Source organism: Lampetra fluviatilis, chromosome 23, assembly GCF_964198595.1.
Source record: "Lampetra fluviatilis chromosome 23, kcLamFluv1.1, whole genome shotgun sequence".
Taxonomy (NCBI): Eukaryota; Metazoa; Chordata; class Hyperoartia; order Petromyzontiformes; family Petromyzontidae; genus Lampetra; species Lampetra fluviatilis.
The window spans coordinates 5625091-5648064 of NC_136297.1; the positions used below are offsets into that span (position 1 = coordinate 5625091).

Here is a 22974-nt window from a genome sequence, read left to right on the forward strand (position 1 = left end):
TTCGGCCGACATTCTCGCCGGCAGCTTGCACCCCCCGCCCCCTCTTCTTTGGATGCCGCTCCGTCGTTCGGGACCGTCCATAAATGACGTCACGCGATTTTGGACGATTTTTGACCCCCCCCCCCCCTTCGTCACACGACGTCACAAAGCTCTGCCACCCCCCCCCCCCCCAAAACCATATATCCATTTTGAAAATAAAACAATGCTCAAATCGCTTTAAACTATTGTCATTGTAGTGCGTATTTAATGTGGCGCTGCACTCTGATGTTGTAGGAGTGTTGTTAGAACAATTAGTGTTGTTATAACAATTCTATATTTATTTAAAGTTGCGCATTTTGATGTGACGTCACATTTCTCACCCCCCCCCCCGTCACACATCGTCACAAATGTCTGACCTCCCCCCCCCAGGTGCGTGACGTCATTTATGGACGCCCCCCTATGGAGGTGCGAGTGGAAAGATAACAAACTAAATACAAAAAGTAGCTCTAAATAAATGACTTTTCAATTTAGGTTTCAAATTTTTTGAAAAAACTGTGATGTGCGGCCTCCAGCCATAAGCCAACCAACTTCCCCGCCGCCCTCCGACTCTCTGCTCTGAAGTTTGAGAGTTGATTTTGTCCATCCAGGTGACAACCCAAGAGACAACGATGACCTCTCGTTTGCAAGAGCGACCTGGTTGGTGGGAGGCCCCATTGCCTGAACTGTCAACCTGCCATACTGCCATACACATCAATGTTATCCTGTCTGCGAATGAAGGTGACGAGTTTAGTTTTAGCTTTGTATGGAATGAGAGCCATAAGGAAGATACGAGGCGTGAAGTGACTGCAGGTGCTTGACCCTTGAACCTGGCGTACCCTAACGAACGCAAGGACTTGCGGAGACAGCACACGAAAAACAAACGATTGTAGGCACAACACAGAACTCGAAAGGGATAAATCCCAGAAACTAAAGCTGTAGTAGCAAGCGCGACAACTTGGACGCACAGAACCCGCGAGAAAATAAGTTGAGAGGTGCTCAAGAAAAACAAAACCTGACAACCCACAACATCCAATAGCTCAGGACGTCGGGTTTTTGCCGAGTAAACAGGTCAAGCGGATGGAGTGGAATATTAGGTTGAATGGTGCCACCACCCCCGTGGATTTTAAATTGTTTCAATGAAGCTAGCAAGGGATTATTATTTATGAATCCTATATGGATATTAAATAAACTTTAGTTCTAGATTTGAAGCTTTCGTGACTTGCAAGGATTCATACTCTTAGTTTTTTTCGGTAAAGTCACGTAGGTAAAAAATAAAATAAATGAAAACTAAACTAAATTATTAATTTCGTTGTTTTCATTCATTTATTTTATTTTATACCTACGGGACTTTACCAAAAAACCAAAGGGTATAAATCAACTTTGTCAATTCGTTCTCGTGGACGATGAATCCCCCACCCCTCCCCCCAAACACCAGGTGATCATGGGGCAGGTTAACCATACCACCTCACCAACGTTGGTCAGTGCAGGTCGGGTGATGATCCGAGCCGTATTTGCGTGAGCTACCAGGCTTTTTCTGTGTTCCATCCAGGACTCCCGGCCCTCAACGGTTTCTGACCCAACTACCTCAGGGATAAACTTGCAGAACTGGAGCCGGAACCTGGAAGCTATAAACAGGAATCAAGGCAGCGAGAAGTTGAGGGATGAACCTTTAGAGCTAACGAAGCTGTAACATAAGGAGACTCAACAGCGGCAGAACCCGTTTAGAAAAACAATCGTGGGCCTAAAAGAAACTGGGAGACCAATCCCGGACCCAGAGCTGTGTTGAGACACAAGGCCTCACCATGTGGAAATCTGGAACCAGGGCGGTCGCGATAACTTGGGAGTGCGATTGCCTCACGGAAATTAATATTTCGCACCGTTGGCTCCGTATGGTGCGAAAGACGTTCAACATACATACATTCTAGATTTGAAGCTTTCGTGACTGCAAGGATTCATACTCTTAGTTTTTTCGGTAAAGTCACGTAGGTAAAAAAATGAAATTAAAATTAATAAAAAAATAATAAAAATACAATCATATTTTTATTAATTAAATTTTTTACCTACGTGACTTTACCGAAAAAACTAACAGTATACATACATACAATATAAACGATTTAAGTGGAAACATTTAGGTCGAATTTTGGCGACGACTCTTGTAACATAATCGATGAGCAGATCGGGAAAATGACGTCGACAAACTACAAACACTGCAATAAAGCGAGACCGCATCGGGACGAGAAACACTCGACGCACGTTTCAGGATATTCCACTTAAAATAATAAATACACTGCCAACGACATCCCAACCGCATCATCATTGTCAACATCAATATTAATGTCATCATCAGTGTCATCGATTTTAATGTTATCATGTCATCATCATCGTTGTTAATGTTATCATATCATCATCGGCGATCTCTTTTATACATAGGCTTTCACGACCAATATTACGATTGACATTTGGTTACTTTTGGGATTAGGTCGTGTATAAATCTGTGTCGTGCACCCTCCTCCACCCCGCCAATTAATGAAGTGTCCCGTGAACTAAGGGTGTCAAATGTATGACTACTTCAGCAGCACCATCGGGGTTGTTGGAGAGGAATCTCGCAACGTTTAAATGGCTACGGACGTTTCGTTAAGACATTTCATTTGGCCCCATCCCACATTAAACACGACGGGGTTATTTTTTGTTTGATCATTCATTACTGGGCTGAGACCAGGTTGGATCACAATGCAGTAGATGCACGTCTATGGGTCTCTGTGCAAGCCTAGAGGTCTGTGCGTAAATCAACAGTGACAGATTTAATCACAACTTAGTATGTGCGAGCCTATGGGTCTCTGTGTAAACCGATGGGTCTCTTTGGGACCAACAACTCACCACAATTCGAGAACTCAGTTTAACCATGGGCGGTTGAGACCCGCATTCAAACCCAGGATCCCAGTAGTGCCGGGTCGGTGTCTCCGACATGGCCATTATGAACCCCGTGAGCCACCCCACAATGACCCTACTTCTCGCAGAGATAACGATGATGTGACAGGGTCTCCTAACATCAGCCACGCTGCACACCTTATTGATAAACGCAATAACGATAACAGCAAACACACAGCAGAAATTACCACCGGCTGGCTATAGTGCTATTGCTTAGTACAGGCAATGAGTTAATATCACCGAAGAATATTGCTTAGTGCACGCTAGACTGTGGAATTACCTAAATTAGAATGTACCCTTCAGTAAAATAATACTATTAGGTATAGGTAACACCGTGGTATTACCTATATCACAATGTATCCCTCAATAGAGGTATTACCTATGTGCATCGCTCAATGTAGACACTTTTTTAATATTACCTATACCACAAGATATCGCTTATCGCTACTCACTGTAGGCAATGCCTACGTAGCACATTGTAGATCAGTATAAGCAATGCCTGGCAATGCCCACATTGAGGAGTAAATTGCTAAGCAGCATTCCCTACTTTGAGACTTTCTTTCCCATTCAAATGAGTAGGAAGTCCAATGTCAGACCGCCGTGTCTAGACTTGGCAATTCAATTTAACTGGGCTCCACAGGTTGGCAGTTGGTTCGTGACAAATTTCTCAAACCCATAACCCACGGCAGCGGTAGGTGTCAGCCCTCGGCAAGGTCCCCCTGCAAACACACAACTAACTCCTGGTAACCTGAGAGAAATTCGCTGGTTAAAAGTCAATCACAATTTCATTTAGTCACGTGGCGATTCTTCTGCACCCATTCCCCTGCCTTCCCACCCACCCCCAGCGCCGCCGCCGCCGCCACCAGAGATGCGAAGATTCGTCACAACTCTGGGCCACGATTCGATTCAAATAATTGATTAAAATGTTAGTTTAGCACGTAGGCTTTCGCAACCAATATCATCCATAATACAGGTTTTTTTGGGGAGGGGGTTAAATCGACGTAACTATATAAATGTGTCGTTAAACCCGCCACCACCCGACACAGCCAATTAGTAAGGTTTGTCTCGTAAACAAAACATGCCAATTCGTTACGAGAACAGCACACCGGTGTGATTGAGATTGTAAATGTTGTGGATTTTCTCTGAAAAAAAGAGCTAAATAGCTCAGTGGGCCTTACCTGGCAAACTTAAAATAGTTTAGGTGTAAACCATTGACATTGCTGGGTGGTCAGAGGTGGAGGGGAGTTGAGAAGCAGTTTAAGAAACTCGCCTCCATTATTTCAGCTGTCACGCCGGAAGGGGGAATCGAACCGGTGACCTCCGGGTTACAAGCCCCAAACGCTAACCATAACCCCACCCTGGCTGCAACCAATTCGGCACAGTGATGTTCAACTTAACCAAACCTATTGAAGACGACGACGATGATGATGATGATGGTGATGGCGACGACGATCCCCAACAAGAAGGAACGTGGAAAGCCCGCAACAGTTGCGATTGTCGGTGGCAATGATGAGATGGATAAACAATAAAAAAAAAATGTAATACTAGAGAAGAGTGCAGTTGTAATACTAACAAAAATACAATAATAATAACATACAATTGAAAAAAACCTATAAAAACTATTAAAAAATGTCTGACGGTCAAGTGTTATATTTGATTTTTTTTTTATATATAACTGATTCGGAGCAGGGCTTAATTCCTCACGGAATATTTTCTGGGTCGCTGGTAGAACGTGGTGGGTGGCACGTGACCAGTCGTGGTCAAAGCTGCTGGAACAAGTGAAAGGTATCCTGGATGTGGTGTGCCGGGCGAGGGGGTATTTCATGGGTCGCCACCCCCGGACAGTTTCCAGATGAAATTAAAGCCCTGGGTACGGGGTAAAAAATGCAAACACAGCAGCGTATTTGTCACCCGACGTCTTAACTACTAAAGCTCGCGTTCGCCTCTTCTTTCACAGTGTGCATTATATGATCGCGAAACGTTGGAGCGAAGCGGTGCAGCCCAGGCAACTCGCCTTCAAACCATTCGTCGTCATCGTCGCCACGGCCACCACCACCCTCATCGCCGCCATCGCCGCCGCCGCCGCCGCCATCACGGCGATCGGATGACTGCGCATTTCACAGAGTCTTTTTCAGCGCGACGGGGTCAGGCTTTTCCTGTATGTCCTGTCTGCTATCTGTGGGGCGAGACGGTCAAGTGAGTTGAGTGGATGTTTCTTTTGTTTTTTTAGAAGTTTGGGGTTTGTGGAGGGTGACGGGGGTGAGAAATACCAGTGTGGAGGATGTACAAATCGACGGGCAAACAGGCAGGACCGATAAAGCGACATGCAGATAGATAGACACGCAGGTGGAGAGAGAGGGACAGACGACAGGGATGCAGGCAGGTGGACAGGCCTACAAAGATGCAGACAGACAGACAGACACATATACAGTCAAATAGAGACACAGGCAGACAGGCAGGAAGGAGCATTGTTAAACAGATGGATAGAAAGACACAGAAAGAGAGAGACACGCAGACAAAATCACAGGCAGGAAGGCAGGTAGGTGGACAGACCTCTAAAGAGCAAGACAGACACAGACCAGCAGGCTGCCATACAAAGAGAGAGACACACAGACTGGCAAAGAGACAAAGGGACACACCAACAGGCATGAAAACACACAGAGGCAGACGTGACGGCCGGCACGAGAGTGGAAAGACAGACAGCAAGGAGGCAGGGAAGAGAGGGGGGGCAGACGAACAGGCAGCGCTGGGCTCACCGCTCAGTTCCATGATGGAGTTCTCTGGGGATGAGTCCAAGTAGCTCACCGAGTCCTCGCACTCTGACAGAGACTGGAAAACAACACGGTGGCCAATCACGTGCCGACCACGTGACCACATTTTTCCACTCAAATCAGACGCCCCTGCCAAGAAACAAAAATTGAGTCCATGATTTGGGCCGTTTCTGAGCAAGCAATGGAAATTCCTCGTTACTATGGCAATGGCAAGTATTCCCATCTTACAAATATTGCCGTCTCCCCAACAAAGTGGAATTAGTTTTATCAGCATGCGGAGCGCTCTGACCAGAGACGCCCAGGGGTCGACTAAGCCCACAATCACATTGGAGCTGATAAAATAGGTACCAGGAGAGATGATGATGATGGTGTTAGTTTCGGGCTCTCAAAGGAGATGCCTGCTGCCTTCATTCCTCGTTTTCTCCAAGATAATCATTGACTTGAACGTTAAAGATTTTCTTAATCTTTGTAACCATTACATCACGGCAGAAATAATAAAGTGTGCATATATGTGAAAAAGCTAAGCAGATACAATGTGCTGAAAACCGTATCATCATTCATACGAGTACATATTTTTTTAATCTTAGAAATCAATTTCCTCATTTTGCTGAAGCCTCGCTTTCCAAAACAAACGAAGACGCGCTGATCGTTTGCTTCGAAAGGGAATTTTTTTTCTCAACAAACTTGTGGACCACATCACAGGTGATCCCAGCTCAGTGGCTCTGACAGGGGCCCATCGTGAGCCACCCACCTCAAATTTAAATTTCTCACAAAAGCTGTGAAAAAGCTCTCACGCGATCGCCTGGTCCAGTCACAATATTTGCTAAGCCACCTGTCGGAACTTCTAATTCTCTGCTTTGCATAGTCATACAGGGAATTTTTTCATGATAATAGTAATAGCGTATGTGTGTTAAACTTCTTTCACACCGTATGTTGCCAACCGTGCTAACCAGGTGCGACGGGGAAGGACAACAGACTAAAATTTACAACTTATTATGGTCAATAACAACTGTGCCGGCATCTGCCCAATTTCGTCACATTTCAGAGCTTAGCAGACGCTTATCAGGGTTGAACCTTGACAGTGCCTGGAAGGGCGACTTGAATTGGCAGCATCTTGAGAATTCAGTGCCTGCAGAAGCTGCCGGCACATGCAGCGAAACGTCGGACGTCGTGCAGGACAACACGGGGTATGACCCGAAAATGCATCGGAGGGAGCTACACAGCATTAACAAAACCGTGACAGCCTGTGGCGTAGCGTTATTATTATTATGACTTACACACAAGCCACTGGTGATCGTGGCTATGATCTCACGTGGAAAATTCGAATGATCAAAGTGATGAATAATCATCGCCAGCCACGATCTATCAACTGCTGCATGAAGGCCTCTAGAAGCTGTCGTCACGTTTCCCCGTCTCGCAATGCAACGGGTCTGTGGCCCCTGCACGTGAGCGGATTTCATCGCTCCATCTCCGTGACGGTCGTCCTCTCGGGTTGGGTGGGTGTTCCTTCCTCCTTTGGCTTTCATTCTGGCATCCTTTGCGGCCCTCTGGCATCGTTCCTCCTACTGCGCGAACGGTGGCGACCGTGAGGCTGTCGCGTGTGTGGACTGTGCAACGGCGGTGGACGGATCGAGCGGAAGGAAGCGATGGCGACGCGTGGTGGGCATCAACGACGTTGGCGCCGGTGACCTCGCGAACGCGACCTCCATCGCGGTGTACCTTTTCGCGAGTAGGAGCCCAGTCGGCGTACGCCACCATCACGTAGAGGCACGCGAACGTGATGAAGGCCTGCGGGGCGAGCGGTGCAACACGCAGCACACGCGACATTCTGGTCTTAATAAAACATCAGCATCATCACCATTCACTCCATGTAACCTCCTACATCTCCCCTCTCATCTCTCTCTACTCCCCTCCACGTTGGCAAGACAACTTGGAAAGAGGTGAGAGTGTGATGCACTGGCAACAAGGTGTTGTGTGTGTGTATGACGTGCGTGTAAGTGCAAGGATCAGCCACTACTTACGATGCACACGAGCCACAGGAACACGTACATGACCTGCGTCTTGGAGAACAGCTCCTTGCCGAACTTTATGCAAACAATCGCCTCCAGGAACGCGATCGCTCTGCAGGCAAGGCGCACGGCATAGCGCGACAGGACACGGCAACGCACATAAAGACGGAGCCCTGCAATTGCTTAGCTCACGCCACTGCTAGTGGAAGGGCCTCCACGAGATGAAGCTCTATAGAAGAGCCCCTCTCTAGTGGAGGGTATTTGCCCGACTCTTTCAGACTGGCCAAACGTCTTGGAAGAGGTGGGATTACCCACACTTTACCCCACGACCTGCCAATCAACTGTTGAGTAACCCATTCGTAATGCCGGGTGAACAGAGATGGTGGTGGGGGGCGATGGATTGAGATATCTGTTGCATTGTTTCAACCGGCGACCTCTCAATTGAATCAGAATATTTGTGTATATTGGAGGAATCCGATGAGCTATGAACCGTCACATGAACTCCATTCATCCTCGCAGAGGCTTCTGGCTAGCCATCGAACAAAGACGGTCACCGCATCGCACGCTTTCAGATGCGCTTCTGCGGCCGTCTGGAACGCTCTTCCTTCCGATATTAGGAAGCCACTGGAGCTATGCACTTTTAAATCATATCAATTGGAAACTAATTTCTTCAGAACTGCTTTTTGTGTCGAGTGCGTTGTCATTCCCCCGCACCTCCGATCAGCACGGTTGACTACATTACGGCATGAAAGAAGTTAAACATACACGCATACATTAATGATGATAACGTTGCCAGTTATTTATTTACAACGAAAAAGGTCTCGCTGAGTCTCAGGACTCTTATTGAGAGAGGACATGTTGCCTTGGGACGTTTGGTCATTCCCACTAATGAGGGTTTGCATTAGGGTGTGGGATAAAGATTAGCACTTGACGTAGCACGGCAGAACAGCTCAGATAAAGCCAGCTTATTCAGTGAAGCGTGGTGTAATTCGAACGTGTGTGCAAAGCCCCTTCTTCTGGCCAAGTCCAGTAACTGCACCGCACCAAATCTGATTCAGGTCTACTTTTCGGCCATAGTACACGCGGTGTGTTTATATCGGAGGGGATCGCCGGTGCAGTGTGTTTAACACGCTGCCCTCTAACCCGAGTTCGATTCCCAGCCATGGACAACGTCAGAGTTTGCGTGCTTCACCAAATGCCGCTAGCCAATTAGCCCTGTGAGCTAAAACACGTGTCACTGTATATGCGGACAGATGAAAACTGGTGTTTATTCACATATCATATATAATAAATAATAACAATACAAATTAATAATCCTTTTGCCAATCCACTGCTGTATGAAGGACTCCCCATACTGTGTCAGTCATGGCGATTGTTAGACCATACTTCACCAATTTGGGTTTAGTAGTTTTCACAAATATTTAAAGTGTCGTCATAGAGATAGATGTACGGATGGAGAGAGATCAGGAGACAATGGACGGACGGATGGATGATGGTTGGCAGGATAGGCAGCGAGAGAGAATTGGATGGAATGGTGGATTATTCGCCCCTCCCCTGTATCGTCATGTCCCGGACTCGTGACTGTGGTCAATGCAACACCTCCGATGGTCGTGGAGACCACGTGGTATAAACTACAAGCAATGGCACAAGCCCTCGAAAACCTCCCCCCACACCCCCCTACCCCACCCAACGCAAATCGGAAATAATCGAAGCGCTATTCGACACGCGTATCACGAGGATAAGATTTTCATTTATGAAAGCATCACGTGCTTAACAATTAAGGGGTCCAAAGCGAACGGCAGAGCAGTCAATCTGGGGTGCCGCAGTGGCAAAATGTTAAATCTCTCGCCTGGTACGCAGGAGGTCGTGGTTTCGATTCCGACCCTGACGCCTGTATATTTGGAGTTTGCATGTTCTCTCTCGCCATGGTCGTGTGGATATTTCTCTAGGTGCTCCGGTTTTTTACCTCCACATTCAGAATTAATATTTGCTTAAAGAGTATTTGGCTGCAATAGATTTCCACGTGATAAGCCACTTCGTTGAGCTATCAATTGTGGTTAGGTCTGCTTCTCACAAAGGGCTGTATAGCTCAGTGGGCCCTTACCTGGTACAATAAAAAAAGTGCGAAAAATATTTTAAATACTTTTTTTTTAAACACGCTTTAATGAAATGTACTGTCCGAGCTGCCCCTCCCCCTGGCCCCTTCCCCCATCGCCCCTCCTCTCCTTCCACATGCCCCGCCCCTGGGCGTGGCTCCCCGAGGCTTGCTGTGACATAAGGGACCGTGGTGATTTACAGGCAACGTCAGTTGAGCGTGGGCAATTAGAGCCGTAACGTGGACAATTAGATCCATAAAAAAGATTGTTTAAAAAAAAATGTTTTATTTTAAATGATAGAATATAGTATTGTCATCAGTATGACATACATATACGAAGTTTGTAGTCGACAGCACATTGGAAAGAATTGAGTTACAAGATTTATTTTTTGAGGATACAACAGACGAAAGTGAGTTAAATAAAAGCGTGTAAAAAACGGCAGAGACTCACCCGTACACCCAGCACTGAGTGCCCACGCGCTTGCACTGCGTGTCCGTCAGGTACGCGTAGTACTGCCTGCAGCGCACACGCCAAGACACACACCGGCGTCGCCTGGCGTCATTATCAGACAAGATCTACCCACTGCTGGATGAAGGCGTCTTCGAGCCGTCGTCATCCCCAGCAGCTCGCGAAATCAGCGGCAATCGTCTTCATCATCATCTCCATATATATAAAAGGCAAAGTTGTGAATATGTGTGTCTGTTCAAAATGTTTAGCGTACTTCCCGACATGCAACAAACTTGAAATTTGCCATGTGGGTACTTTCCAGACTGTACACCATGCAACAATTATAAAAATAAAACATTTTGGGGGGGGGGGGGAGCTCAATAATGTATATATTTGTTGCACGGCAAGTGAGCTGTGACGTCACATCTGTCACGTGACCCGCGCACGTGGCAGCGTAACGTATTGTAGTGTAGTGGTTAGCGCGCCGCGTTACGAACCCGGCAACCCGAGTTCGATTCCCGCTCACGGCCACCACCGGTGACTATTATTTTAACCGGTCCTGGGCCTCCCCTAGGTCGACTCAGCCTCAAACGAGTAACTGGTCTACTGTGTGAACATCGCCACTGGGGGTACAAAGGCGGCCGGGCGTGGTGAATCCAAGTCCCGAGCGAAGCCGGGTAGTAAAGCCAGTCATTAATATTTTAAACAAACTACATGACTTTAACACGTAGGCTTTCGCGTCCAATATCATCCACAAGGTTTTTTTTTGGGTTAGATCGCGTAAATATATAAATATCACATAAACATATTTACGCGATCTAACCCCAAAAAAACAACAACCTCTATTATGGATAAACAACAGCGCACGTCAGTTGAGAGTGATATTTTAACCCGGTCCACACAAAACGACTGCCGCCATTCTTCCACCAAACGTCGGTGAAGTCACCACGACGCTCGTGCCAGGCCAGGCGCCGTTTGAGACGATCACATGAGGTGTGGAATGCTCACTGAGAACAGGAGGTCACGGGACGGACCCAGGTTTTATAGGTTGACCGATTAAGATGACTGGTAGGTGGACTATGCTGGTCTATGCACTCACAAAGATAAAGATCACCTGTATAGCCTTAACAGACTGTTGGGGCAAGTGCTGTTAGCGAGCACCGGTGATGGCCAGCACGGCACACGTGGGGGTGGGTGGAAAGCACCACGCCTTCCCCATATACTCACACCCCCGCAAACAAAAACAAAGATCCCCTGTATAGCCTGAACAAACTGTCGCAGCAAGTGCTGTTCGCGAGCACCTATAAAGGCCGGCACGGCACACGAAGGGGTGGGTGGCCAGCACCACGCCCGGCCGCGTTTGTCTCCACAGCGGCGATGTTTTTACACACCGCACCAGGTACTAATTTGAGGCCGAGTCGACCTAGGTGAGGCCCAGGACCAGTTCAGAACACGCACACAAACGTACATACACAGCGACACTGAGACAGGGCGAGGGGGGGGGGAAGGGAATGGGTCTGGCAAACGGCGGTGTTGCCGGAGCGGGGCGGACCTGACAGTGGGCGCTGTGATGATGCCGATGAGGAAGATGCGCCCGACGCTGATTGGGTGCCCCGCCTGGAAGACGAAAATGTGCTTGAGGAAGAAGGTGTTGAGCTCCGTGAGCTGGAACACAATGCGACGCGCACACACACACACAGAGACACGTGAACGACAACATTCGATCCGCTAACAAAAGTGATGATTTTCCAACATCTGTGTTTTTTTTTAAAGATTCAAAACTAACTTTGAAGGGGTGGTTGAGATAGTTCACGTAAACGTGACCTTACATCTGCGTGTCTAAATCAGCTCAAGCCTCACACCCCCATTTTCAATCCCTCATCTTTCCCCGCCGCCCCCCCCCCCCGGTAAAAACAGACACTGCTCCGTGCAGCTCACTTCTCGCTTCTCTCCCTTTCTTCCCTTTACTCTCATCACCACCTTCTCATCCCCGACCATCTTGGCCCGGCCATTCCTTGTGCCCTTCCTCCCCTTCCTGCCTTGAGCCTCTTTTTCTGTCTTCCAGACTTCCGTCCCAGGCGACATCCCTTCCCGTTCCCGGTCATCTTGCCCCGTCCGCTATTTTGCTCAACTTTTCTTCGAGGAGTAATAACCAAACCCACCAGCAACTTTGCACACTATGTCTCTTATGTCTCTTATGTCCATTGCTTTAACGCTTTAGGGCACCACGGTGGCTAGGAGATGTTAACTACCTCGCCTGGTATGCAGGAGGTCGTGGGTTTGATACCGACCGTGACGCCTGCTGCTGTATATTTGGAGTTTGCGGTGTCTCTCTCTCTCATCATCACGGTGGCTATGAGATGTTAACTACCTCGCCTGGTATGCAGGAGGTCGTGGGTTTGATAGCGACCGTGACGCCTGCTGCTGTATATTGAGTTTGCATGTTCTCCCCGTGGCCAAATGGATTTTTCTCCAGGTCCTCCGGTTTTTTGCTAGACATTTAGAAACTTGTATTTAGATTATTTGGCTGCTATAAATTTCCACTTGACGGCAAGACACTTTGTTGAGCTGTGGGCAGGTCGCTTCTGAAAAAGAGCTAGATAGCTCGGTGGGCCTTACCTGGTAAAAAAAAAAATAGTTTTAGTTTGAACTACCTCTCACCACCACTACACCCTACCCACACAAACACTATTATTCCCTACCCGCTTCTCGTGGTGTGTCATTGGTAAAACTTTTACGAAACCCAAAACCTCATCGGAAGCACTGGTGAGCAGGCCTTTAATTTCTGCTGGGTTTGTCCGGGTCGGTGATCTGGAGAACGTTTTGGCGCACACGACATCCAGTTTACCTCCAACAATGACGATAGCTATGTGCCGCACATCCCAGTCTGTCAGTGGGCCGGATTATATTCGATGAGAAACTTAGCCCTGGCTGACAGCAATCGACAACCATGACAACCGCGGGGCAGGCAGCCCTTCAGATGGCCTCCACGGGTGTGTCTGCGAAAAGGAGGTGACTCTTCTTTCCACACCTCCCCCCAACTCCCCGCCCCCCCCCTTCACCTGCCAGATGATCATGAAGAGGTAGATGCCGGCGACCCGTTGGAAAGAGGACTTGGGGTCGAACCAACGCACGTACGTCCACCTCGCCGGCGTGAACTGCATTACCACGCGCTTGATCTTGCCCGTCGTGCTGTGGATGTCCCTGCGATGGGTAGGGGTGGCAGGTTGCGGGTCAAGGGGTCAACAGAGCCGCGATTAAACGATTAGCGGCGCGTGGAGTTGAACCGTTGCTCACGTCTGAATGTGTCAGGATGTGGCCTTTAAAGTCGCAATTTAAATGTGGAAGAAAAATCATGGGTTCCATAATGCATTCCAGCATACGCTTCCCCTCGGAAGTCTTCAATTAGCAAAGATCATTACTTATGTTTCAAGCCACAAGACGAGAGAACGTCAAATGGCGTGTGACGTTGCGATGCTGGCTGAGTAGGTCGGTGGCTGAGTGGCTGGGCGAGTGGCTGGGCGAGTGACTGGCTGGGTGGATGGGTGGTCGACTGGCTGGCTGTGTGGCTGACTTGCTGGCTGAGTGAGTGGCTGTGGGGCTGAGTGAGTGGCTGTGGGGCTGAGTGGCTGTGTGGTTGACTTGCTGGTGAGTGAGTGGCTGTGGGCCTGAGTGGCTGTGTGGTTGAGTGAGCGAGTAACCATGTGGACGAGGGGTTGGATCGCTGGCTGTGTGTCTGACTGGCTGCATGTTGAGCGAGTAACTGTGTGGGTGAGAGATTGGCTGGCTCGCTGTGTGGTTGTCTCGGGGGTTGGCCAAGTCGCCATCTACCCAGCTGGCTGTGCGAGCGACCGCGTGACAGGCCGAGTGTATGCGGTGGTTACTTGACGCTCTCCCATCGGTAGGTCCTCATTTCCAGAAAGTAGCAGACCACCATGCCCAGCCAGATGCCACCACCATTGCACAGGATGATGTCCAGGATCACCTGGTCCCACCAGCACTCGGCGAAGTTGGGCAGGAGGTGCATGAAGAACAACTGCATGCGCATGCACGAACACGTTCACACGCGCGCGCGCGTTAGTACTGCAGGTGCATTAACCCACAAGTACACGCCGTCGGCTTCCCAATGGACGTTCAAAGATCTTGTGACATTATTCAAAATAAAGTAAGTAGTCAGCCAATGCGTGCCAAGTCAAGGCAAGTCAATTTTATTTTTGCTTAAAGACACGGCGCCTTTCTGGCACAAATCTGTCACCCAAAGCGCCGGCATCACAGGTCAAATTTTTTTGACGAGTTTGAAAACTTACCCACAAATTACTCAATTTGAAAAATACCTAGCAGCATAGGCTGCTACGTGGAGGCTATTCCCATCTGTGAAACACAACACCGTCATGATAGCCTTGCGCAATAAGAATAGCCCAAATAACAAAAGCACTCACTATTATTACTACATATGGATGTACGCACTTGACTACATAACCAACATTACTTTGAATAAAGGGCAGGGTCGTGGCGGCAGAGCTATTCACGCGCTGCGTTATGAACCCCACCCGTCTATTGTTTCTGTTCAATTGTCATGGAGACGACCGAATTAAAAATTAGGTCGTCACGTGCTCTACGAGACTTGCGATTGGTCAACGTGACCTACGTGATGCAGATAATGCACCACGCAAGTGTAGTGGCACGGAAGATCGCGCACTGCGCTATGAACCCACAGCCCTGTGCTCGGTTCCCGGCCCTGACTCACATCAACAGTCAGCGATATACACCATTGGAACCTCATTTGCCAGATATCGCTTACTGATAATTGGTTTTTTACCCTTCTATCTGGCAACAACACTGACACCTTTTTTACAAGGAGTAAAAAAACAGAGTTATGTTTTTTGTTTGCATTATGACTGCAGGTATTGTGGTCTATGCAAACATGACGCCTTGTAAAAAAGGTGTCAGTTTTGTTGCCAGATAGAAGGGTAAAAAAAACAATTATCAGTAAGCGATATCTGAAGAGGTCCTGCCCTCGACCCCTTCGTGTTACCCACCATATCCCCCCATCTTTTAACCTGTCTTCATCTTGCTTCTTAAGTTCCTCTTTAAACCTTCTTCTTCCTAAAGTTCTTAAGACATTATTTTCAAATTTTTCTTATTTTAACGGGGTTCCCTTCGTCCTGATCGCCCGTGCTTTCCACCGCCACCGCCTTCCGGGTCCAACCCTGCGAGGCGCACTGCCCCCTCCCGTCTCCCAGCCGTCGTTCTGTGCTCCCTACTCCATCCCGGGATCACGACATCGCTCGGGTGAAGGACCGGAGCGAGCGAGGACGTAGGTAGAAAAAATAATAGATCACGACGTTTCGATCGCAACACAAGCAATCGTCATCAGGTGGGACAACCACAGCAAGAAAAAACTGCTGTGGTTGTCCCACCTGATGACGATTGCTTGTGTTGCCATCGAAACGTCGTGATCTATTGTTTTTTCGACCTACGTGACTTTACCTGCAGTCACGAAAGCTTCAAATCAAGATTTTTAAACTTGCTTTAAGTTAGGATTCTCTTAATGTGTTCTTTTTATGCCTTTGCTACAAATTTGTCACGTGATTTTATTTTGCCTACAATTTCACTTTCATTGTTCACGCCTGTAAGGCACTATGCATTACATTTTGTTGCACGAATAGTGCTAAATAAATAAAGTTTCATTGATTGATTTCCCCTCCCCCCCCCGTGGTCGTGTGGATTTGGCTACTATAAATTTGCATGTGATAAGCCAGTTCGTTGAGGTATCATTTGTGGCCAGGTCGCTTCTGGAAAAAAGCTCTTTCGCTCAGTGGGCCTTTCCTGGTCAAATAAAAGATATAGTTTAAGATAAACTACGCGCTGGTGCTTCGTCACGTGGCCCTTGCCGATCTAATCTGGTTCGATGGACACGAAATCAATAAACGCTTCTCTCCAGGGAAATGACCGACGTCACAATGAACTCGTCCATAGCCAGCGCTGGCCCTGCGTGCCCCCCCCCCCACCCCCTACCGAGTCATTTCAGATGTCTTGTTAGGTTTTGGATCTGGCTCAGCATGATAAATAGCTTGTGTATAACCAACCACCTGTACCAGCCTCAAGAGACTAAGGAATCCCCGGCCTTTAAAGTGATACCCAACCTCGACAAGACTCCCAAGTTCTAGATTTGAAGCTTTCGTGACTGCAGGGATTCATCTTCTTGGTTCTTTCGGTAAAGTCACGTAGAATGGAAATAATAAAATAATAAAAATAGATTTGAAGCTTTCGTGACTGCAAGGATTCATACTCTTAGTTTTTTCGGTAAAGTCACGTATTCATTCATTGGCAACCACATTCTGATAAGCTCCCCCCCACCTCCTCTCCCTTAACTTGTATTTAAGAACTTGCATCTTGGAATCCCTGCCTCACTTGATACAGCAAATCTAGCTGTGACGGTCCCACCTGATGACGGAGACTTGTGTTGCCACCGAAACGCCGTGATTATTTATTATTTTATTTCTATTATTACTTTTATTAATTTTCATTTCATTTTTTACCTACGTGACTTTACCGAGAAAACCCAAGAGTAAGACTCCCAAGCCCCTGCAAGGGTCGACCCTGAAGCTGTGTGGCACCTCGGTCATCTCCCACGTGATGCTGATAGTCCAGCAGAGGCCGTAGCTCCGCACGACGAGGGCCTTCATGGCCCAGCCCCAGAAGTGGCCGAACGCAAACACATCGAAGTGGCTCGCGATCCTCTCCAACGTGATCACGTGGCAATTCACGGCGTACTCCTGCCACACGCACGCACGCAGGCAGAGAAGAAACGCGAGTGAAGATACGCGGGTGAAACATTTAGGTGTGCGCGCAAGACGGACTCACGAGTGGAGAGGTGATTGTGTTTTATGCATGTAGAGACTATGGGATAAAACGTGTTCTTCTCTGTCTCCCTATTATGCTGGGTGGTGATTTTTGTTTTGTTGTAACTTTCTAGCCCGCCCCTACTGGACATCCGCCTACTGGACAGCTGTGAAGAGCTTCATAGCTCGTCGGATGGATTCCTCCAGTCTAAATAAAAGTTCCGATTCTCATTTGTGATACGTGCATGCACATGCAGCATACTTTTCGATTTAAAGCTTTCGTGACTGCAGGGATTCATCTTCTTGGTTCTTTCGGTAAAGTCACGTAGAAGGGAAATAACAAAATAATAAAAATAAAACATAATAAAATAAAATTCTCACGACGTTTCGGCCAACAACGCAAGCAGCCGTCATCAGGTGCATAATAGGGAGACAGAGAAGAAACGTTTCGGACGCTGTCTTTCCGACAGCCCTGTTTCTTCACCTGAGGACGGATGCTTGCGTTGTGGCCGAAACGTCGTGAGAATTGTATTTTATTATGTTTAATTTTTTTTATTTTATTATTTCCCTTCTACGTGACTTTACCGAAAAAACCAAGAAGATGCAGCATACTCTTGTATTTATTTAGTTACGTTCATTTTCATTTGTCGCACAGAAGATGGTCCCATTTGGCTATTTGCCCGGCTACTTTACACGTGAGATCCATGATGCGCGAGCATAGCAGCAACTAAAACATCAATATTGCAGAGATCGAGTACGGGGTCCCTGAGAACTATTGCACAACTAACGATGTGCACCAACGCACAGATGCCAACAGGTGCACACAGACGCACACGAGCATTATGTGCAGATGTCCGAAAAACACGCACATTTGTGCACACATACCAACATAAGTACGCAAACTCAAGACACGCATGCCCAACACACGCACAGATGCATACGTGCACAGACATACAACGTGCATGCACATGAATAGACGTGCACGTACGTATGCAAGGCAAACACACACAGGTGCGTGTACTTGGAAAAACGTGCACACACACACACACAAATAACCACAGATCACTGTGTCAGGATAGATCACACTCCATTCTGGGTTCAAGCTGAGACACTCTCCCCTCTCTGGGTTCAGTCAGGACACTGCCCGCAGTTAAGCAGACACAATCTCCCCCTCCCTGGGTTCAGCAAACACATTCTGCTCTCTCAGTTCAGTAGAGATATACCCTCCTCTGTAAAGTCACGTAGGTAAGAAAAATAAAAGAAATGAAAACAACTAAATTAAATCATGACCTTTCGGAGGCAACACATTTATTTTATTTATTTTACCTACGTGACTTTACCGAAAAAACACAAAGAGTATGAATCCTTGCAGTCACGAAAGCTTCAAATCTAGAATACCCTCCTCGCTAGGCTCAGTAGAGACACTCCATCCTGAGCCAGGCATCACTGGTGTCTGCAGAGTGCTGGCGCCGACGCTCTTGCAATAATAGCTCCATCTGCATTTTCACAATGTCTGTGTCTGTGCTGTGCACGTGGGACCGAAAGGGAAAGATCGGGAGAGACTGTACCATGATGTCAGCTTCGCGAGTGGCGTTGCGAAGCGCCGGGTCCAGCCAGTACATGATGGCCTTAACTTGCTCCGGGTTGAGGAAGAGCAGGAATATGAGGAACAGGAAGTAGAGGACGCTCATGCCTGCATACGCGTGCGTACAAAGACAAAGATCCCCCGTATAGCCTTACAAGACTGTTGGGATAAGTGCTGTTCGCATCTGTGAAGGCCGGCATGACATGAGGGGTTGGATGGCTAGCATCACGGCCAGCTGCCGTTGTCTCTCCAGTGCTGATTTTTGGACATCGCACCAGGTACTCATTTCAGGCTGAATCGACCTAGGGGAGGCCTAGCACTGGCTCAAATATTCATCACTGGTGTTGGCCACGAGTGGGAATCGAACTCGGGTTGCCAGGTTCATAGCGCAACGTGCTGCTACACAAACATACGTACAAACACATTTCGATTGAAAGCTTTCATGACCGCAGGGATTCGTATTCTTGGTTCTTTCGGTAAAGTCACGTAGAAGGGAAATAATAAAAATAAAACAATAAAATGATCATGACGTTTCGATTGCCACACAAGCAATCATCATCAGGTGTGAAAACCACAGCAAGAAAATTTGAAAAAGTGGCGTTTTTTTTCTTAAAATGTTCTTGCTGTGGTTTTCACACCTGATGATGATTGCTTGTGTTGTAATCGAAACGCCGTGAGAATTGTATTGTTTTATTATTTTATTATTTCCCTTCTACGTGACTTTACCGAAAGAACCAAGAATATGTACACACACATGTGAATAGGCACACGTACAGATACATGCAGGCTAAACCCAGTTTAGCTTCCGAGATCTGATGAGATGGGACATATTCTGGGTAATTTGGTCATTGGCGCCTACCCCCTGTGTATGTGAAGTCACGGTTTATCTGTGCTGAAACGATTGTCATCTTTGTTGATAACCACTGTTGACATTCCTTCAGTGTTCTCAAAAATTGGGTGGTAATTTTTTGTCAGGCCAGGATGCAGGGAGATCAGCCGAGTTGACCATTACATTTTAAGGAATTTAGCTCACAACTTTCCGATTGTGAATAATGCGCTGTGACCGTGTTTTCCTATCAAAGCTCCTATATTACACACACTCTTCACTGGTGAAACTCATCGGGCTCTTATCTGGATCAATCAGGGTTACCAAAATGAAACCATGCGGGGTTGCGGGTGTGAGGATGAGGTGAGAGGATTACTCACCGAACACCATGCGCCATATGGACGGGTGAGGTCTCGTGAAGGGACCTGTAATGTGACACGCAGACACACACATCAACACTCCCGCCGCCTGCTGCGCACATCTTTTTCCATCCGATGGAGATTCTTAGGGCTTAATTTCAGCCGGGTTTGTCCAGGTCAGTGACCGAGAAAATATTTACGCACGCATCACACCACATCCAATATTCCTATCGCTGTGGCAACTAGGCCCGTGCCACCTACCACAGTCTACCAGAGACTCGGAAAATATTCTGGAGAGATTAAGTCCTGGGAATTCTTATCCACTGGAGTTGATTGACAAAGTTGACTGACAAAGTTGATTGGCAGTGGAAAAATACTGCCAAACAAACAGAGTCCGGCTTCTGCTGGTGTTTGATGTAGATCAGCCGATGACACCACAAGCAGCTGCCAACTTTATATAAACGATGGAGAACGCTCCATTCGGTTCCAGAAAAAAAAGTTCTCAGCACGAGCAGTGGAAACTTTGGGACATCATGCCAAAAACACGAGGTACGACCAGGAAAAAAAACGCATCGGAGAGATTTTGAGCGTGTTGTTCGGGGTGATGTCCGACGTTTCACTGCACGTGCCGGGGGCTTCTTCCGGTACAATCCAAGAGGCATGGGAGAGCTGTGACTCTCACCGTTGGGGAAGGCCATGACGCTGACGATGAGAAAGAAAACTGTGACGAAGATGATTCCCCGCCATATGTTGTCCTCGGGGCTGCTGTTATCCCTGAAGGGTTGAGCAGTAAACAGAAAGAGCTTACATAATTAATTCATTAATAGCTGACCTAGCCATATACTGTATTGCCTCAAGGCCAAATTACTTAGCCAAACATGGTGCCTGTCACAGACCACGTTACACTTGCCTCTGGCGCATTGGGAGGCAAGGGCTGGTGGATTACGCAGAGATTTTATTTATGTGCAACTCCCAAACCCACCGGGGTCGCGAGTAAGGTCGGTAATGGGTTGGAGCAAAGCAAATGGGTTTCTGTACCAACCTGTGAGGGCTGTCGAGTGCTACGCCCTTATTCTGTGCAGGTTTTCTCTGGGCACTTGGGTCTCCACCCAACGCAATGCGTCTGGACACGTTGTGAGGTTTCCCTGAGCAAAGGAGGTACTCTATTTCCTAAGTACATTAAAACATATATATGAATTTAAACGGTGATAATGTGCATCTGGCTGGCAAAAATGAACAATTCTCCCGACAATGTTCACGTGTTTCGAAATGTCAAAATAAACTCAGTGTCCCGTGAAACATTCGTCGTTTTTATATCGCAACTATCAAAATATAAATCTGATGCCCTAATTCCGCGTAATGCGCCCGATCTCATCGGATCTCAGAAGCTGAGCAGGCGTTTGAGCCCGGCTATCGCTTGCACGGGGCGACCACCACCAGACATTGTCCATTTGTACCCTTAGTTCTTTCGGTAAAGCCACGTAGGTAAAAAATGAAATTAAAATTAATAAAAATAAAACAATAAAATCACGACGTTTCGGAGGCAACACAAGTCTCCGTCATCAGATGGGACCGTCACAGCCAGATTTGCTGCATCAAGTGAGGGAGGGATTCAAGATGCAAGCTCTTAAATACCAGTTAAGGGGGAGGAGAGCTTGCATTTTTTTACCTAAGTGACTTTACCGAAAGAACTAAGAGTATGAATCCTTGCAGTCACGAAAGCTTCAAATCTAGAATTGTCCATTTGCCTTCTGCGTGGCGACATACATTGTGAACAGCAGAGGGCGGGTGTCAGCAAAATACACTGTAATGCACTTCTATGCTCGCACGCCTCCACAGTGACCGGCGTGGTGAAGTATGGTCAATTGTTCAGCGTGGGTTTTGTGGCCCTTAATGCAACAAGTGGATTTAATTAAAGTTTGGGCTGCTGTACGTTGATTTGGCAGGCGTGGTGTAAATATCTTTAGCAAAAACATTGTTGCAGAAATCAACGAGTGCACAGGTAATCTACCAAAAAAAGCTTCAAGTAAATATGAATACGGAAATATATATAAAAATTCATAGCTTACAATTAATTTTGAGATATTTAAAGACATGTACTTGACAATACGGTAGATTTGACATGATGCTATCCATGCCATCTCGAACATACCGTAACTGCTGCGCAAACCAGATTTTAAAACTTTACACTTTTATTTTTTAATATAAACGTTTGTTTATTTATTTTAAAAATCTTAAATTTTTTCAGATACACGTATTCATTTAAACTCAGAAATAATGTTGATATGTAACGGTTACAATTACTTCCCATTCAGAAACGTTGCCCCACTATTGCTACGTACGTCACGAAATCCTACAATACTCTTATCAAAAGCCACCACCTTCAAACCCTATTAATAGTAAGCGGTTTAAATATTAGACATTTAATCGTCAACATTAACTGTTTATTTATTTTTTAAACCCACCAGCCATACTTCAAGTTACGTTCGCAACCAATGTCATTCAATCCACCAACGTCAATAACTTCTAACAATATAATACCCAGTTTAAAATCTAAACATAATAACAATTTCAAAAACACACACCACGCAAAAATAACGTTTGAACATAACCCCCCTTCCCCGACGTCACTTCGCCGGCCGGCGGCGGCGGCGGGGGGGGGGGCGAACAACTCCGCGGCAAACAAAACTAGGAAAGTCGGTTAAAGCCTGCGGCCCTGACCTCGTGAAGGCGAAGTACACGAGGCAGACGATGGTGAGCGTGAGCAGCGTGATGGTGTGCGGCCTGTAGAAGAACTCGATGGTGATGTCCTCCACCTGCTGCTCGTTAATCATTCGGAAATGCTGCTTGTAGTTGGCGTCGTCTTTCCTGATCGTACCGGCGTACGTATGAATGGCCATCGCTGCTGCTGTTGCTGCTGCTGTTGCTACTGCCCCGGGACCACGCCGCTTTAGAGGTTCAGCGTCCGCTTGACGCGTCGCTAGAGGTCGCCAAACCTTTCAATTCGTGACAGCCCTGGATCCATAAGTCAAGTCAAAGAGATTTTGGGGCTCGTCTCCAGTTGACAGAGACAGTGGTGGAAATTCTACG

At 47.2% G+C, this 22974-nt stretch overlaps 1 protein-coding gene across 1 annotated transcript; it reads right to left on the reverse strand.

Moving 5' to 3' along the window:
• Positions 1 to 3824: 3824 nt before the first annotated feature.
• On the reverse strand, positions 3825 to 22941 carry PTDSS1 (phosphatidylserine synthase 1). The gene is made up of 13 exons (XM_078866897.1): positions 22606 to 22941; positions 20567 to 20658; positions 19906 to 19950; positions 18683 to 18807; positions 16890 to 17048; positions 14154 to 14305; positions 13332 to 13473; positions 11822 to 11934; positions 10273 to 10338; positions 7739 to 7838; positions 7437 to 7505; positions 5703 to 5775; positions 3825 to 5122 (listed from the first exon to the last, which is right to left on the reverse strand). The coding sequence occupies exons 1-13, from the start codon at positions 22782 to 22784 to the stop codon at positions 5064 to 5066; spliced, it is 1374 nt and encodes a 457-aa protein (XP_078723023.1). The 5' UTR covers positions 22785 to 22941; the 3' UTR covers positions 3825 to 5063.
• Positions 22942 to 22974: the final 33 nt, after the last annotated feature.

Bases quoted from the DNA above. Each gene is read 5' to 3' on its own strand.
- PTDSS1 (XM_078866897.1), bottom strand. From the start codon at position 22,784: ATGGCCATTCATACGTACGCCGGTACGATCAGGAAAGACGACGCCAAC. The intron at 11,935-13,331 runs GTGAAGGGGGGG...ATTGTGTTCCAG, and splicing joins TCTTCATGATCATCTGGCAG to CTCACGGAGCTCAACACCTT. The intron at 5,123-5,702 runs GTGAGCCCAGCG...CTCGCCCCACAG, and splicing joins CTCCATCATGGAACTGAGCG to ATAGCAGACAGGACATACAG.